Source organism: Gavia stellata, chromosome 25 (assembly GCF_030936135.1).
Source record: "Gavia stellata isolate bGavSte3 chromosome 25, bGavSte3.hap2, whole genome shotgun sequence".
Taxonomy (NCBI): Eukaryota; Metazoa; Chordata; class Aves; order Gaviiformes; family Gaviidae; genus Gavia; species Gavia stellata.
This window is the reverse complement of record NC_082618.1, coordinates 10,304,185-10,323,158: the sequence shown is the minus strand read 5'-3', so window position 1 is coordinate 10,323,158 and position 18,974 is coordinate 10,304,185. Positions and strand designations below refer to the sequence as shown.

The 18,974-nt window shown below is 40.0% G+C and overlaps 1 protein-coding gene across 4 annotated transcripts in view; it reads left to right on the top strand.

The window, feature by feature from the left end:
* Positions 1 to 18,974, top strand: part of BCAS3 (BCAS3 microtubule associated cell migration factor) — a 370,279-nt gene that overhangs the window by 98,898 nt on the left and 252,407 nt on the right. For all 4 annotated transcript variants that reach the window (XM_059829121.1, XM_059829119.1, XM_059829120.1 and 1 more), the window contains exon 13: positions 9,306 to 9,439. In XM_059829121.1, the coding sequence (XP_059685104.1) occupies positions 9,306 to 9,439 (134 nt within the window). The remainder of the gene's footprint in view (positions 1 to 9,305; positions 9,440 to 18,974) is intronic.

The window sequence follows — 18,974 nt, the reverse complement described above, 5'->3', positions numbered from 1 at the left end:
CTGAAGGATTGGGAAGCTGTTACTCGCTCAAGGTCACGCAGTAGCTCAGTGCCAGAGAAGAATATACACAGGGTCCATTGCCGAAACCAGTAAATGACATGTCAAATTCAGTTCATCTTTGTGCTTTGATTTTTGTTGTTGTTGTTTAATTATGGTAGTTCTACTGTCAGAGAGAGAAACTTTTCAAATGAGATACTCAATTATAAATAGCTAAAAAGTGCTGCTGTTTTATAAATATCTGGGTTTTTTTCTTTTAAATGTGGTAAATAAATGATCTGCTTTCCAGAAGTGTAACTCCTGCCAGCTTAGCAGCTGAGAGCTGTGAAGTGCAACACATCTAAAATTTTAAATAATTACGCTTCCTTGGCTACAAAAGAGCTTTTCCATCCATTAATAATGAGAAAATTAATGTTGGACCAGCAGTAAAACAGATTAAACTGTATACCCCTTTGGATGCCTGACTGCACCTTTAACGGACCTGAAATTCCTCTGATTATTTAAATGTTCTATATTGAAATGTGATGGTGGCCTTGAGTTAATAGTTAAAGAGGTTTAAATTGGAATGTCTCTGCAGAAGTTTTTCCCATTGATCAGAGCAAGTGGGCAGAAAAATACCTTATTTGATTGCTGGGAAGCACTGATAGTGCCCCACAGATTAACAGAAATTGGTTTTTTTCTGGTTTTCCTACCTAAGGGTTACCATCAGTCTGTTATTAAACACGTAGATTAGTTAAGCTTTGGAGATACCTTTTATAACGGCAAGTGCTGTATAAGCTAATTGACTGCAGCACTGATGTGGCTGCGACCAGCCCCGCGTCTGTGCTTGGACTTTTGTAGCGACTGCAACTTTCTTCTTGAGTTTTCAAGATAAATCTTGTTCTGGAACATCACCCTCCTGGATGTGGCATCTAGAGTAAAATGAGCTGTAATTATTTAAGGACAGAATAATTATTTGCTTTTTCTCTGTTTGTTTTGACTTTTGTTTTTCCACTTGAATTGTTGCCTTTGAAGACAAATGTATTAAAAGTAACGTAATGGCATCCTATTCAATGAATTGCAATTACAAAGATTGTGTCTCTATACCATATATGCCGGCCAGAAGGTGAGAAATAATTCATGATCTATAGCTTGCTAGCATTCCTTTATGGTTGGTTTGTGAAGGAAAAGTGTCAGCAGTGGAATTTCTTGGTATCAAAAGTGTAAATCCAGTCTGTTTTAATACGAAGTATGCTTTGAATGAGGGCAAAAAAATTGTCTCCTCATCATGATTAGCCAGGTCGACATCAGTGAGAATGCCCTCCTTGTGAAATAATTTCAATGCTGTTCACTTCTGTACTTTTTAATTCCATTTGTGTACATTCTTCTTTTTTTCTTAAATGCCTCCCTGCAGGAAGCTAGTTTTCATTTTATGGAAATACTCGCCTAATTCTAGAGCATTTCCTACCTGAAGGTGGAAGACTTTAGGATATACTGAAAACTTAGGAAATTTTTGATCATTTAAATTCTCTGTTAAATAATTACTGCATTTCGGATAGCTACAATTTAAATAAATTATTGTTTAAAACCAATTTTAAATAAAATGACTCTTTGCTGTGAGTTTAAGCATGGCCGCACACTGAACAGGGTCTTGAATCTGAGGAGAAATGCATATGAAATCCTGCGATCAGTGCTTTACAGCAGCACGTCACTTGGGTGGCAGAAACGTATTGAAGAGAGGGCCAGGACGGTGATGTGCAGTGCATTAATTCTCCTATTTTTAAATTTCAGAAATATATTTTTATCAGTAGCTTAAATCCATTGCTACTTAACTTCTTAGAAAGCTTCCAGATTCCTATTTTTTTCTAATTTAAGCCTTTAGCCTATTATCGCCAAAGAAATTTATCCCCGAATGAGGATTAAGCAGTAGGTAGTGGCAGAAGTTCCTAGCACATTTGAGTAGAGCCCGTTTCCTCTTCTGACGATCAGATATTTGAGGAGGGGGGAGAAGACAGGACAGGCTTCTCTATCATTATCAAATGGATGTCTTTGTGCAAATAAGATACTGTACTGCTGGAGAAGCGTGATTGACTCTTTGTGCTTCATCACCCACCTTCTGCTGCAAACAGAAGCCGTAGCTAAAGAATTGATTTCCATCTATCAACCATTTATAAGCTTTTTTCATTATTACCGAAAAGCCTTGCTTTGATACGAGACCTTGAGGAGGATGGTCTTAGGCCTCCTATTTTTTTCAGTCTGGCCTGTTTCCATAATTTTTCGAACAGTTTCAGTAATTTTTGTAGTCTCCTATTCCTCGCTTTTAAGAGAAGGGAAATATTAGGGTCTTAGTTTCTTTAAGCATCAAAAATGTGCAATTGTCCTTCCTAATCTAATGTTATCCATGGTGGCTTTCTATGCTACTGCAGAAAATTTCACAGTTTATTGAAGGATGGTTCTTTAGTCACCTTTTTATGATCATCTTTTTATGGAAATTTTAGTCACCCTTTTATAGAAATTTTACATTTTGTTAAAATTTGTCAAATTTGCAGGTAAATAAGGTCAATTTTCGTAGAATGAGGAATGTATTGAAGAAGCGTGTAAGCACAATGGTAAATGGTTGATTTGCTTGGGTATCACTATTGCTGAATATACTCTGTTTTGATACATGATAGATTTATAATTAATTCTAAAATATATTAAAATTAATATAAAAACAGTCATTGTTAATGAGTTGTTAACTTCCTTTCAGATTAAAGACACACAACTGCATAAAACGGGTAAAATTATTTCCCATATTGAAGTTAGTGGCAAAAGCTCTGTAGACGTCAGGGAGGTCAGGATTTTACCCTCTCTCGGTAACACTTACTTTATTGTTACTCCAATGAAAAGAGAAAAACACGATAATATGTGTCAGCAGTAAAAACATTTACTGCAATCTCTGCAGCTAACAAACCCCCCAACGCTAGCGTCGCGGTAGTGGCTATGGATTTGTATGCCTTTTGGAGGAATTACAAGCAGGGTTAAAAGAAAAGGGAGTCTGTTCCCTTTGATCTTTCGCCCTCATTTTCTCAACTGCCCTCAGTGTGTGTCCTTTAGTTTCAGGAGGGAGAAACCCATCCTGATGAAGTTTTAGGATTTATTGGGCCATCAGCTGTAGTCGGTTAGTGTTTGAAACTGGTGAATAGATTTTTAGTATATAAAGCATGCCCCTGAGCATTCTGTTGGACGTGGTAAATGTCTGACAGTTCCCACACATCCACCCCAAGCTCCAAATATTCAGATTAAATGTATAATTGTTCTAAGTGTGTTACAGTGTCCAGAGATCTCCAGTCACAGGTAATTATTTATCCACAAAATAATTTTTTATTTTTCTTCACTTTCTTTTCACTTGCTGGGTTTTTTTAATATTTATTTTTAAATATTTTGGGTATCTTTACTTGTGTTTCTGTTTTGGTGAATTTTCTTGTTAAAATCAGATTGTCCTTATTTAGTTAAGCTTTTTTGAGGCCAGATTTTGTAACTGTGGCATATGTGTTACACTTGGAAGTATACATGGGCTTACTAGCACTAATATTTGGCTATATTTTGATTAGCATCAGCCTCAGAGAGGAGCTAAGCGCGTATAAATAAAGCTACTGTTCATAGGTCAGGTCATATGTTTCATAAAACCATGGACCATATAAACTTTGTCACGTCTTAACAAGATACGTACGCAACTGCTTTAGCAAGAGAGCCGCAGTGGAACAGAAATCCATACGATTGGCATGCGGAGGGTAGAAGTGCCGAGCGAAATGCGTATGGACTGAATAAGGAGCGACTGTAAGTCAGCGTGGTTCCGCTGAGCTCTCTGATCCTGTAATTTGAAAACCTACGAAGCATAATATTAATGTTGCATGGTATCTCTGCTTATATTTAAAAAATAAAACCTGAGAAGTTGTTCATGTGTTTTATCACTGTTTGTGTAAATAGCGTGTTTTTGCAGTGGCTGTACAGGTCTCTATATGGCTATGCATGCATGGAAATGTAAGAGTTGTGTTCTTAAATGAAGTATATCAGTGAATATGTATTTCCTTCATGCAGATGTATGCTTGCTTTCCTAGCATTTGTGCCCTTGGTGTTTTTAAAACAAATCCAGCACAGCTTGAACGTGTTGAGTTCTTCAGTGTGTAATTACAGAATGACATTGTTTTGGAAGGCGGAAAAAACCTTCTGTTACTCTGAAAGATGGCATTACTTAAAGCGAAGTTACTCATGAAACATAAACCCAAGGTGAAATTGTGTGTACCTCGTTTGTATGCATATAATAAACAACTGTGCAATTAGATAGGTGTTATAAATAGGATGTGGTGGAGATGCTTAGGCTACTCAGGTTTCCTAGATTTTATAGCAAGTACCCAACCGTGATTTGCTGCTCTCTAATTTTGCCGTTTGGGCTAACCAGCTGACGCCTAGTTGAAAAGAGTTATGTTCCTACAAGGCCACAGAAGCCTTAGTATTCCGTCTCCTTCGGATTGTGGAGAACTCTGTGTACCATCAGCAACTTCAATCCCACCCTTTAGGCCAACCCTCATCTATCAAACCCGGGCTGAGAGGGAGCGAGAGGAAGCTCCCAGATAAACATACAGCAGCGCCTAAACTCCTAATCACTCTGGGCTTCCGCTTCCAGGCCCTATAATTAGAAGTCCTTCTTTTCCTTGTATTCCCAGTTGACGCAAATGCTTTTTGTGGCTTGGCACCTCATTTAGGGCGTGGGCTTAGTTTATGGCCAGGCCAGAGTCTGGTTTAGTCTTCTGATACTGCATAAATAGCTCTTAGCCCACAGTCTACATCTGTACTAGTTTTTCCTTTTATGCATATATTCTCTGTATTTTTTAACATTTCTATCCTGAAAGAAGCGTATTGTTTCCCAAACAGAATGCATGAAAAGTAGGAAGCTGTAAATTAGGGCAAATGTATCTGTCAGGTACGACAAAGGTTCGGTAATTTTTTTTTCCCCATCTAGGATATCTGTTCCTTTTAAACTGGATTTTAATCATCTCTGTGGATTTGAAAAACCACACAGTAAAACAGTCATTAATTTCACCTGGCTGCACCCCTCATATTATGGATAAGCAAAATCAAAATTGTTGCAGTGAGATACATAGTAAAAGCTGCTTTACACATAAATTTCCACTGGGTTCTGTGTATGCAAGACTTTCAATTGATTTCAGATGTTATCTGTTAAACAGGGATTAATGCCAGTTTGAAAAATAAGCAGGAAATCCTTGAGAATTATTCACTTTTCATCTATGATTATTCATACATAAAGTACATCATAAGAGAAAACATTTTGGACTGAACTTATGACAGCTTTAACCCATATTTCCGTCTAAACAAGTTTTTGGGAAAACTGTCACAAGGGCTTTTAGAAAGCTGAGTTGAAGTTTCCTGCACTTGAAAGTGAAAGTGAGGTAACGACCAGGATTCAAGTTCACGTTCCTCTGCTGGGATCAGGTATTTCTGCCGGCGTGGTGCAGCGGCCTTTTGGTGCAGGGAGAGGGAGGGAGAAACGAAATGGCTGAGCTGCGGCAGCTGAAAACCCCGATTCCTCGGTGTGACGTAATGAGAGCTGGAAAATACCGCACCAGAACCCAAGGCGAATGTTGTAAAACGTCAGCGATTTATTGTCTGAATAACAGTAGAAAGAAAGAGGTTTCAAAATGCTGTTTTAAAAATACAAGTTCTTCCACAGCTGTGGTATTGTGCTTGGGCCCTCTATGTTGATAAAAGTTCTGCAAGTACATATTTATATTTCAAATGCAAACGTGAGTGCGAAAGGTCCTCCTTTAACTTACTGAGAAAGAGTCACTGATACAAGCAAAGGGCCTGTTTTCCCTCGGCTGTCGTCTAGTAAAACGCATTTACTCCAAACAGTGACAGACAGCAGGATTTTAGATTAGGCAAGCAAAACTGCCAAATCAGATACCACCCATCTTTCGATTTTTAAGCCAATTCCTTTCCACCCACAACTGTATTGTCTTTCACCTCTGTACTCCTTCAAGTTAGCAAAAACAGAAAAAAACCCACCCCAAACCTGAAAAACCCGAAACCCCGAAGGCGAGGCACGTTGATATGGAACCAAGAACTCCGTACATCATACGGAACTGATCAGCCCTGCAGATAGGCAAGCACGTTTCACGGCTTCATTTGTTCGGATGCGGCGTATGTCATCAAAAGAACGACCAGGTAACGCCGTATGCTTTACGGACTTGTGTGACATACGTTGCAGCGTAGGGTCCCAAAGCGAGCTCTCTCGCAGTGCCCTGCTCGGGGTAAGTGGAGATTGCAGGTTTGGGAAAGAACCTTGGTGAGGAGAAGGGCGAAATTATATCACGTCTGCGTACTGTGGGGTTTATTGCATTGTCCGCAGACACCTGCGTTTCCAGCCAATGTTGGAAACGAGATACCGGTTAGCTAAACAACAGCGAGATTTGATGGACAACGCAGTATGGTAATTCCTGTGTTTTCACTGGCTCATGAGTATTACGCAGCTTTCTGTCTCCAGCTTCCAGACAGATTTTTGGCTCGTTTAAAGTGGTTTGTTTTTTTTTTTTTATGATCTTCATTGCACTGTGCCATGTGATGGGATACACATGAAGAATGTTGTGCTCAGATCTCTGGGTGCACTCAGCTCTGCGGCTGTATTTATAAAAGACTTCTAGCACTTTGAGAGAAAAAAAAATCGAGGTTTGCTGAGGCCATCTGTTCACTGTTGAGAGAAGCCTTATGTATTCATCTCTTCCACCTTCTCTTTCTCCAAAGGTCCTTCCATCTGGAATAAGAGAGAGCTCAAAAGGACCGAAGGCACGCTTAACTTCTACATAAAGCTATCTAATCCCTGAGGAGAGGCAAACATGGGAATATAGAAAATAAATCCTTATTGTGTTGTATTAGGTCTTTTGGAATATCCTGGCTCCAGTAATAGCGGCAGCCTGATTCTAGCACACAAACCCCTATTTGCTTCCAGCTTTCTCCACTGGAAATGCTATATATTATTGAGGACCGCACACTTTACTAGAAGGGAAGTGTATTTAGTGATGTTTCAGAACAGAATTAATGCAAATTGTGTGCATAATCCCACACTAAAGACTTGGCTGACTTGCACTTGAGCAACTTTAGCTGTATTTCCTATCAACACAGTCACTACAAATCAAGGAAATTGCCAGTTAAGCCAACATTAACATCCAGACCAACCTCAACTCACATGCTTTCCCGCCCAAACATAATACCCAAATGCACTCACGGATTTCTTAGCTCCATAACAAACTCCCTTTCATTTCTAACACTCGGAATCGGAGTAACAGCCTGTAACAGTAAAAGTATGTATGTCTACTGGAGGCAATCTTGCTGAGGTCAGATTAAAGATTTTGCATTTGTGTGATTCTGAGGAAGTGGATGTGTGTGATGTGGGTGGCCTCGCGCTCTGGCCAAGCCCTGCTGGCATCAGTGGTCAAGCGGAGAAGGAAGCTTGTAGGCAATTCTGTCTCTAAATGCAGTTTGGATTTCTCTCCGATTTTGTACCTTCCTGCTGGTGGGCTTCCTAGTCCTGAAAGTTTGTCTTCACAAGATCCTTATTTCATAAGAGTTATGGTCAAGAGAAACTGAGGCACGCGCCTGTTCCTGGTCAGAGACATCTGCGGTGATGCTGTATTGTCTTGTTTGGAGGCTTCAGGACTGTGCTGGTCCTCCCGTGAGCTGAGACATGTGCTCACAAACCTGCTTCGGCCTCGGACAAGGAAGAGGAGGCACTGGGGAGTGACGTTGGCCCAGAAGGTCAGGGCTTTGGTTGCTGAAATTTTCCTATTTCAGCTTAAGGGAAGGGGGATTCTGGGATTGCTGAGAGGGAAATAACTCAGGATGGCCACCGAGTGATGTTGTCATGGTGGTTCAGTAAAGTTAATTAAACTTAATCTTTTCTAGGAGTGTGTTTCTCTGCTGCTTGGTACACAAGAGGATTTTTTTTTTCCAGTTTAATTCTAAAATTTCAAAAGTGGCGTATGCTAAGACTTCAGCGGTAAGGTGTGAGGGCTTTCAGACTTGTTCTGTATGGATTTGTTCAGCAGCAGCGAGTAGAAGAGGATAAGATGAATCGCAGAGCCATGTGTAAATAAACTGAGAAGGCAAACACTCTTTTATGACAGAAATAAGATAATGGTTTAGCCTTTGAATAGGTGTCATGTAAAATGTGGAAACCTAAGTTCTCTTCCTGAAGGCTAAAACGTTTCGGTTAAGCTTTATGTGGAGAATCAACACAAGAGAGCTACGTGGCGATTCCTGGTTTTCTTTCATAGATGGGTACCTTGAAAATTATTTAGAAGGCACTTCAACGTAGCTATTAAACTGCTAAAATCACTTGACGTTAATTAAACGTTGGAGGAATACTTTGGGTCTAACTTCTTAAATTTCACTAATAAGCATGGCAATATGGACATTGTAATACAGAACAATAAATTTGAAGTTTGTTTACTGTAATCCTAAATTCTGCCATGTTGCTATGCTTTTCTTACATGTACAAAAAGACTTCTCTTTTGGTATACAAACTTAAACTTTTATGGCAAATTGACTTCAAATATGTTTGTAAATGTTTAAAAACTGGATTGTGGACTGACATATAATGGGAGAAAAAAGTAAAGAGCGTATATAAGTTACTGCAATTCTGCCGATCTAATTTAATCATTTCAGTACATCCATCAGTGACCTGTTTTCAATGAAGTTAGTACCTAATTTAATATTTCACTTGAAAGCTCTCAACTCTGATTTGCTGCCTTTCAAGCAATAAATCAGACAGTTTCTTTCATACACATTTATAAGAAAGATGCTTCTTCGGGATTGTTTTTGGTATGGGTTGTTTTGGCTGGGTTTTGATCATGTTTCTTCTTCCAAAAATTATTGTTGTGGAAACATCAATCTTTTTTGTACTGGCTCTTGCCCAGTGAAGAGCATTTTGGGGTTTCGCTCTAACATCCATCACTTCGGTGCTTCATGTTGGTCACACAAGTTCTCAACTTCGGTTAGAATATTCCCGGATTTTTTAGTTGGCTTTTAGAGATTTGTATTGTAATACCTAAGTAGTAATACTGTTAATATGATTTCAGTTGAAGTTCCGATTCATTTTTATGAGGTGAATCGCTTTCAATTCAGTAATTTTCTGCAACTGTTTACCTTTGTTCCCAGAAAACAATGTAAGGCGCATTAGCTTTTTTAGAGATACATTCATAAGCCTCTTCTTCTGCAGTGATTAATCTCTTGTGCTTTTGTGTTTCTTTTTTCTTTTTCTTTTTTTTACCCAGGGATGTTGCTGGTCACTACTGACACATTAGGCCATGATTTCCATGTTTTTCAAATACTGACACATCCTTGGTCATCATCACAAAGTGCCGTCCATCATTTGTATACACTTCACAGGGGAGAGACTGAAGCCAAAGTAAGTTAAACTATTTGCTGAAGAATAATCCCCAGACACCTTATACATTTTGTGTACGTTGGCACTTTAATGTTTGTTTCAGCACACAAAGGGCCTTTCTTACGTTACAGCCACAGAAAGGATAAGAGCACAGCGTTTAACCTGGACAATAATAAATTCTTGCCCTTTACAATGAGGTGCTGTCAGATTTATTCAGATATGACACTACCGCCAAAGAGCCCAGATTATTAGCTGTGTTTGTGCTTAACCTTTTCTCATGTAACATGTTAAACATTTGTCTAGGGCCCGTGAAGCAACTGTCAGGTTTTGCTTGACTTTGGTGGTAAAAGCCAAAGACAGACAATTGAAGAGCTGAAAGGAAGAGTTAATCAAAAGACTGCGAACGCTAAAGTGTAGATAAAAGTTAACGTGGGGGAACCTGTTGGAGACTGTAGTGGTACAGATTGAACTTCCCGGTTGAAAAATCCCACTCTTAAAGATGGAAGACTAAATGAGGCTAGATTAGCATAAGGTGAAAAAGTCTGAAATTATATTCTAACAAATGCTCAGTAAACTGACTCAAGCGGGGAAAAAGTGAGCGAGGTCACTTTTGCTAACGGCACTGTGACAGAAGCAGCGCAGTGTATGAGGCGGGACTCCTTCGCTGCAGTGCTTTCAGGCATCAGGAGAGCCTCACCTTTGTAGCACTGAGTAACTGGTGAAGAACCTGTTTTAAATACAGAAATAAAAATGTCACCACAGGGTAAGAAGTGAGTATTGCACTTGCTGATGCAATTGCACACTGAAAGCACAGACTTGTGACAGCCGGGCAGATGTAAACTAGGGTGACAGGGAGAAGCCTTGGGCGCTGTGATTATGACCCTGGCACTGGAAGCTTGGATTATTGTGGTACCGTGATCATAGCTCCTTCCGACAATTTTTTTCCTATGAGTTATGCAGTTTCCCTTCAGTTTTTTGCCTTACCTTTGTAACAAGTAGAACCTGAAAGCTTTATTTAATGTAGTAGTGGTTGATAATGTTTCATTCCCTGTGAATTTAAATTACTGCTAGTTTAAACACTTCAAAGCTTTGTTGCTACTGTTCTGGAAAAGCGTGATTACTATTATAGGCAGTGGTTTACTATAGGAAGGAATAACCAGTCTGGAAAGTGAGAGGAAATTATGAAAAACTGTCCATATGGGATAATACAGATAGTATTTACAAGTAATTTTTATAAATAATATAAAGGGCATTGAGATCTCTGTGTATACATATATTCTGTCATCTGTTTGAGCATGTACTATAATGTGTTTAATGTTTTAGAGTTATTTTTGTTCTGCTTTCATACAAAAAATGGGAAATATCCTATAATCAATACTGAAAACCAAAGCATAGGACTCCAGGCACTAGGAACAAAGATGTTCTTCTGTTTTTTACGGCTGAAAAATTTGTTTTTAAGTCATACATTGGAAACCAAACATAACATGTTCTAGAGAATAAATCTTTATTGATACACGGGTTTTGGGATAGAGTATTAGCAGCTCTGTGAAAGCATTGCATTAAAATTCTCAGAATCAACATAGTAAAGTTTTTTTCTAGTTTGCCACATAGTTTTCATTTGGGATGTGAACAGTGTAGCTTTTGGTATGGAATAAAACAGGGAAAATTCTAACCAGTCTGAGGCATATGGGTGGATTTCACAGCCCCCGTGATAATTAAACTATCCAGCAGCAATATCGCATTGGTACCTGTGATTCCCAGTACACATCTATCATTTAAAATGTTTACATAATATAATGGATGGGTGTACTTTTTCTTTTAGGATAACAGTACTTGTTTAGTGAGAAGGGTAGTATGTGGTGCTACCCTTTTGTTCCATAAATTTCCTGTACGTGTAGCATTAGACAAGGATTTTGGAGACTGTTCAGTTTAAAATTCTCAATGCAGATATTCTGAGACGCACGCTGGAAGCCTTTGTACCGCTGTTCTTGGTTAAATAGTATTTATACATTTGCAACCAGACTTTTTTCTTTCCCACCCCCCCCCCCCCCCACCCCCCCACCCCCCCGGTTTAAAGCTAATTGTGAATCAAGGCCAATGGTCTTAAAGGTCACCTTCTGTACGGGAGCTATAAAAAGTTCTCATTTGTGCTGATGGACATGAGTGATTATCAGTGTCAAAATTTGTTTAGCTAGTACCCATTATAAATTGTTTAAACATCATCATTATGCCCTTGTTATATGCGGTGTTTTAATGTCCATGCTGAAATCATCTGCTTTCATACGTGAGATTCTGGCTAATAGAGCTTTGCCACACATTTCCCAGAATATCCTTCTTTCGCAGTCTGATGCATGATTTTTCTCTCCTTGCTTTGTGATCCATTAGCGTGTTTCTTGCACATACTTACTACTGATACTCTAAGACTGTTTAGTTCATGGACAAAACCCGGTACATGGGTAATGTTTATAAAAGTCTCACGTACTTGTCTGCATGGCTGTGTCTAAGCTGCTGGACACACAGAAGTTCCCTGTACGGGATCACTGTTTATGCACAAATTGACTGTACGTGGAGTACGCTGTAAGACCGACTTTTTCCCAGAAATGTTGGATTTGCAGTGTATGCTTTGTGTAATACGTGGCATACTGATTTTGCTCTGGGAGCAGAAATTTGGGAACCAATTATAATAGTATTCCATACATTGACAGGTATATCTGGTGTTATAACAATGTTTGAATTGTCATTTCACCCAGGTTAGAATATCAGCCCTGGAGTATCCCCTTTTGCAGGGTTGCAGAATTCCCGGTCTCCGTTTTACCTTGTCTTTAGAGGTTGGAGGGCAGACCGATAGCTTGGTATTTCTCATCTGTCTCCTAAGAGAAGGTGACGGGAAGTCCCCTCTGTCATTCGTATACAAAAGCAGCTTAAGTGGATTAAGTTGCACACTTAATGTGTATTAAAGGAAAAGAAGCAAGTGTTGTGATTTAATAATGGTGTTTTCTGATCGATATACTGCAATCAAACAGTGTCTCTGAGTCACCCACGTGTCTTTCTACTGAGTCAGATGTATTAGCTATACCGTTACTTTGACTTAATAAAACTAAAGAATATATGCGCCATCATGCATTAATTTTTCCAAGTTCCAGACAAATTCTGGTTTGGTTTGGGGTTGAGAAATTTCAGTCTGAAAGACCGTTTCTACCTTTTCCTGGCCATGTCTGAAACATAGAGACACTGGTTCGAAAGAGGTACACAGGGGTTTTGTCTCCTTTCATGGACATCGGGACCTTGTCCTGTCCTTAGCCAAAGCAGAATTTGTGTAAGTGTTTGCAATGAGTTGGCCCCTCCAACCAGACAGTGTCACTGAAATCATACCCTTAATGAACAGGATACAATAGAGACAAGGGAAAATGAAAACTGGTTTTAATACAGAACGTTGGGTTTGCCCTGACAGTCTATCCCCATAGCTGTACTCACACTATTTGTAATGTTTCTGCTGGATGGAGGAGAAAGGGATGAGGCTGTTGCAAAGGTAAGCCTAAGCCTTCCCTGTGCCGAAATGCTGCTCACAGCAGATTGTGCTGGTCCTCAACAGATACTCAATACATGGTCATACACACCTTCTAAACAACTGACCGTCATTTTTCCCTGGAGCGGTGTCCAAAGGCACCGGCTAGCCATCTTCCAGGTTATTTTGCCAGTGATCTTCTTGTTCGGGCTTGTCTGCCCTGCCAGTCCGCTTGGTGCCGGCTTCATGCTGCTGAGGGAGATGTAGGTACGGTGCTCGGTAAGGCAGGTTTTTTGAGCTTGCGTTCCCCTTGATACAGAATTAAGGGTAAGTAGTAGTGTTCTCCCTGACTGTTCACAGCTAGTCTTCATAACATGGTTTTCCTTTTCTCTTTCTGCGTGCTTTGAGCAACGACAGAGAGTGTTACTGAGTTTTCAAGGGTTGTTATTGCAAATCTATGTTCTATTTGCTGACTTTGAGCAGCAAATACAGGAAGAAGCCTTATGTGCTGAATAAAACATTGAGGCGGGACTGTGAAGATCCCTCAGTTCCTAACAAAGCCACTGACTTTTTTGTGTGACTGGGATGAAGATGGGGTAAGATGGAAAGTGGACCTCTGTCTCATGAGGGAATTGCGAGGGCAGCGGCCATGGGAGAATGTGAAGTGCTCAGATACTTCGTTGGTTCGAGTGATGCGAGTCCTGAAGTCACAACATTCAAAGTTACTTTTCTGCAACACAGACAGCAGTCACTGTTTGGGTTACATTGGATTAATATCTTTTGGTCTTTAAGTGCCACTTATGCTTTAGAAATTTTTTTTTTTTTTTTTTTTTTTTTTCTTAAGAGAACAAACCCCAGATTGTTTGATGCACTGTGTTACATGGTGAGGGTTCATTGCAAGCGCTGGTTGTATTTAACCATACCAGAGAGAGAACTGAAGCTCTCGGAGATCCATGCTTGCACAATTCAGCTGCAAATGGAAAAAATGTGCATGTGGTGCACATTTTGGGTAAGGATACGTTTTCTTGTCCTACAGCTCTTGCATTGTAAGTCAACACTTAGTGCACTCATATTTTTATCCGAGAGCATTTTGGAAGGTTTTTAAGGAAGGTATAGCATGTTCTGAGCTGAGGAAGCTCATTTGCTTGCAGATGAAAGTTAGACTGTCACCCGATGATCCTTTCTCTTTGATCTGAAATTGTAAACAGAACAAAAAAAACCACCCTGAAAACAGTATTATCTCAACCTAGAACAAATAAACGTAATGATAGCATCAGCAGGCTGGTGGCCAGGGTCCTCTCTAATCTTTTACGCTGTCAGACTTTTGTTATTCTGACTCTCAAACTGCTGCATAACTGACTTCAGTCAGCACAGGTAAACAGAGGGAATGATAAAAACATTCCAACTTGGGCTTCCCAGAACATGTGCGATTTTACGCTCTTCTAGGGAATGCATGAATGTTTTTGTGACGTGATTTCACAGAGACTGTTCAAGGTTGGGTCGCGTACTGTGTCCGGGTAGTGGAACACTGGAATAGTTTACAAACATTTGATGTAAACCTCCAAGGTTGATAGAAATGTCTTCCTATTTTTGACATACTTAGGTAGTTGCAATTATTGAAAGTCTCTGGAAGAGAGGCTTTCTTACTTCTAGGAAAGACTGTGGGACAGTCTTGAAATAATAGAGATTGATTTAAGGAAGTTGATCAGTCTGTGATGAAAGCAGGCAATAAGACACTGCTGCAATTAGAAGTAGCTTAACTATCTTGAGGAGACGGAGCTCTAAGCAGAGCGGCGTTTGCAATTGCAGTTATTAATAGAGAGCAGCTACTCTGGCTGAAGGACCCTGCTTGAATGTCTCACAGTGCCCAGATTCTGCCGTTGGTTTTATACAGAACTAAAATCAGTTTTGACGACTCAGGGAGACAGAGTTGGGTCTGTGTGGGTCTGATAAATCATATTGTGTCGTCCATGATTTTATTATTTTTTCATTTGGGTTTGTTGCTACATCATTTCCTTAATTTTCTCAGCCAAAAAAAATTCAAATATAGACCAGTTTTCTAATTTCTTTTGACCCTTGCCTCCTCAATACTGCTGCTCTTTCTCGTTGTTTAATAATACTGCTTTTTTCATTTCTGCCATCTCCCTGCACAGCATAATTAAATACTTAAGTCATGTCCTTCAAATAATGGTGTGTTTTCTCTGTGACATTGCAGAGTGGGCATGAAACTGGGTTAGGTTCCTGTTGCCGTAGTGGTAGTCATGCCTTATTGTTGTTTCACGTCAATAGTGAAGTTTAATTTAATGCAGTGAAATGCACACGAATATACACATTGTTGCTGGTGTAACTCGCCACAACTGAAAACGGGGCACTAGGGGAAAAAAAAAAGATCCCTAGGAAGATCAAAATGCATTTTAATAGTTGTTTCTTGTAATCGCTGTGAAAATCCATGGTTCAGTGTTGTGAGCTTTGTTTCCTAACTGTTGCAGTATGCACACCCATCAGGAGGGGACTGGCCTGGGGAGGTACCGTGATAGCCCAGCAAAGCTCCTTCGCCTTTCTAAGAACATAAGTGACAGCATACATGTAAGCGTGGTGCGGCAAGTTAACACAATATGAACTTTTAGAAGCCCTGGAATAGAGAGGCTGGGTATGGGCTGTCAGTCCTTCCCAAAAGTGGTGGCACACAGGGTGACTGCCTGTCCCGTGAGATTGCTTGTGCCATCAGCCATTCCTCTGATTATCCCATTTTAATCAACTGCTTTTAAAATGAGTTTTCTATGTGCTGCCCTTACTTCTGTTTTGTTTTCTTGCAGTTATGGCTTGAATTTTTTTTATTTTCTTTGTTTTGTGACTATGTTCTAATTAACACAGCGTTTAAATTTGGAGAAGCTGGAATAAGGGAAGAATGATAGCAAAAACTTATATAGATATCCGCTATATAAAATAAATGAATGTATGTCGGCTTTGAAGCCTTCGGTGCAGATGATTTCCTCCAGATTTTCAGAATATCAGAAGTAATTTTTTGATCCGTACACTCTTCAAAGCTGATCCTCAATAGAGCAGGTGACACATGACATGTCCTTGTAGGACTCTGTGTATTAAATTACCCGACTGTCTCACTCAGGTCAGACTCTGAGCATGGCAGCTAAATTTTTGTTCAGTGTTCTGAGGGTTTTACATCACAGGGTTCGAAACCCAGGAAAATAGTGTGGTGGAAGTTAAAAGAAGCAGAGGAGAAGCGTAACTGAAAGAAAACAAAAGACGGTATGAGAGTGAAAAGGAGTTACGGAGTGAAAAGGAGGTTAGAAGCGAACGCTTCGATGGAAAGGGTTGCGAGAAACAAACGGTGAAGGCGGGAGAAATGGCTAAGCTGAAGGAAGCTGCGTGGTGGAGGACTCACTGTGTAATACAGGTGTATTGAAAGATTTCTTTCCTAGCGCCTGTTAAGAAAACCTTTCTCACACTGTTATTTCCATTCCATAGGAGTACTGGATGATTTCTTTCCAAGTCATGCTAAAGCCCACCGGAATATTGGAAACATTGTTTAATTGTCTCTGATAGGAAAAGAGTCATATTATCCGTGATTCTGAAGACAGTATGGATAATGTTGTGAGGGTACTGAATCTTTTTTTCAACGAAGTTGTCATATTAATACGGAGAAGAGGTAGTAGTAGACAGTAATATAAGAGGTGCAGCACAGCTGGGCAGCCGGAATCCCTTTGGGGTTTGAGAAGCACTGACACGGATTCATGGAGCAAGCTGAAGAGTCTGTAAAATCTGGACAGCATTTCTGCAGCCCCCCTGTACGACAGGAACCACGGGATACCTGGTTTAGACATGGGCCAATCGGAGGATGCGCGCCGTTACCTTCTGCGGTTGTCTTACATGCATTCCTTTGGGCCAGAAAAGGCTTTGCTGTTTCAAACGAGGACCTTGAAGTATCCGGGGATTTCACTGCGACTTTTGGATATGCAAGAAATGCAGCTTGACGCTTAAGGAACCAAACTGCTTACAAACTAGGAGGAAGAAATGGCAGTAAAGCTAGGAGAAAGCACTGATGTTCCCATGAAAGTATTTGGTATTGCAACTTAAAATATCCTAAGGGTTCCGGAGTTAAACAAAATCTCAGGTCTGTAATTCCCTTTACTGGCCCAGACAGAAGAGCATAGATAAAATTTTGAAATAGAGACTGAGTATTAGATCTGATGTTGACCTTGAGCTATAGAATAAACTTTGCATCGTGAGAGATCTAGTGTACTTTGTACTTTATTAACGTAGATCTGTAAACACTATGGGATCTTGATTGAGCTTTGGTATCTAAACATTACATCATAATTAACAACAAATCCAGAAATATATTATAAATACATGAAATAATAGTACATTAACCTAAAGGACAGCAATAAATTGCAACGCTTAGCATAAACTTGAAAACCACTAATGGGCCACTGTGCAGTTTGTTTATAGTATAAGCAGTCAAGAACTCTGTGTAATGTACAGTAACAGTGTGGTGGATAACAGCAAGGCTGATGTGATAATTTATATACATTTTTTTTTTTCATGGACACACACTGCTGACTTTTTGAAGTCATTTCTGAGACTGCCGTGGTGAGCATTCTGCTTTCAGCTTGGTCCACTGCTTTCTTCCAGGTCTACTGGAAAATTACGGACTCCTTTTCAGTGCACAGATGGATTTGTGCTGTTTTGATATAAACTTATTTAATTCATGCCCATGTATGAAATTGGAAATATCCTCTGAATTAACTCCCTGAACTGTCTGTGATACTGCTACTCATCGTTTACCTGTGAAAGACCAGCGATGCCATTTTTGAGACTGGTAGGAGATAGGTAGAACTACTGCATGTGTAACGGTAGCTTCCAAAATACTTTTTGTCGCTGCAGGGTAGGGTTTCAGAGCTGTATTCCTATAAATCTTAACTCATTTCACACTCAACTGTCAACACTTCTTTTTCTTGTTTTTACTGAGTCTTAAAAACCTGTTTGTTCTCTGCCTCTGTGGTTTCGGCCGTATTTTAAGTAGTCGTGACCATGATACCCACTCTCCGACTGCAGTGAGCATTTGTGATCATTATTTTAAAGCGAGCGTTTTGGATTACATTGTTCCAGACTTTCTTCCTGAAGATCAGGAATACTTTTTTCTGTGTAATGTTTACATCGAGCAAAAATATCCTGGAATGATTGTTTCCCAGTTTCTTGGCTTGTGTTGTCATGTGCTAGGGCTGTTGTATGTGGTTTGAAAACAACATAACCCTAAGGAGGCGTACTGAAAACTCCGTGTTAATAAAGAAGCGTAGACGCTTCTGTTGCGCAGTACAGTGAGTTAAGATTCTTTTTTTTTCTCTATCATCTCATAGAAACGCCTTCTAAAAATGCTACACCAAGTAACGTAAGAGAGGGTATGTGGTAGATGTGAGTGGAAAGCAGTGATTTAAAGAATTTGGCTGTGAAATCAGTGCAGGAGGGAAGAGATTGAAGAGGCACAGGCAGCCTGAGTCTGTCTTGTAAATACGGCTCAAAGGTGTCAGTTCACAGGGAGATTTGTAAAGTCCCTTCCAGATAGCTGTGGTTTCAGGGGAGAACACTCTTCTGCAAGGAGCATGAAACTATAGAGCAAGGCCCGAATAGCGGGTGTTAGAGGCAAGGAGCGAGGGAGCGGAACAGCAAAGAGGAAGGAAGAGAAAAGCTCTTTTCTTGAGGCTGGGACAGAGAGACGGTTTTAGACATCAGGAAGGCCATTTACAGCTGGATCTAAAATGAATACCCAATATTTGGAAAACAGTGATGTGATCAGAGGGGTCACATCTAACGACAAACATGGCCGTTCTTCGCGTTACTACAAATTAGAAAACAGGGCCTTTGATAGGATTGGAAATATGTTCCAACAGGCTTAATGATTTTGTTCTGTTGGTGAGCTTGCTATTGCAACCAAGAACGGCAATGCGTATGCAGTTCTTGCGTTGGATTTTGACCGGTAGAAGTTGCCTCTTTAATCAGCAAGTATTTAAATACTCTTGGTGCCATAGTTTT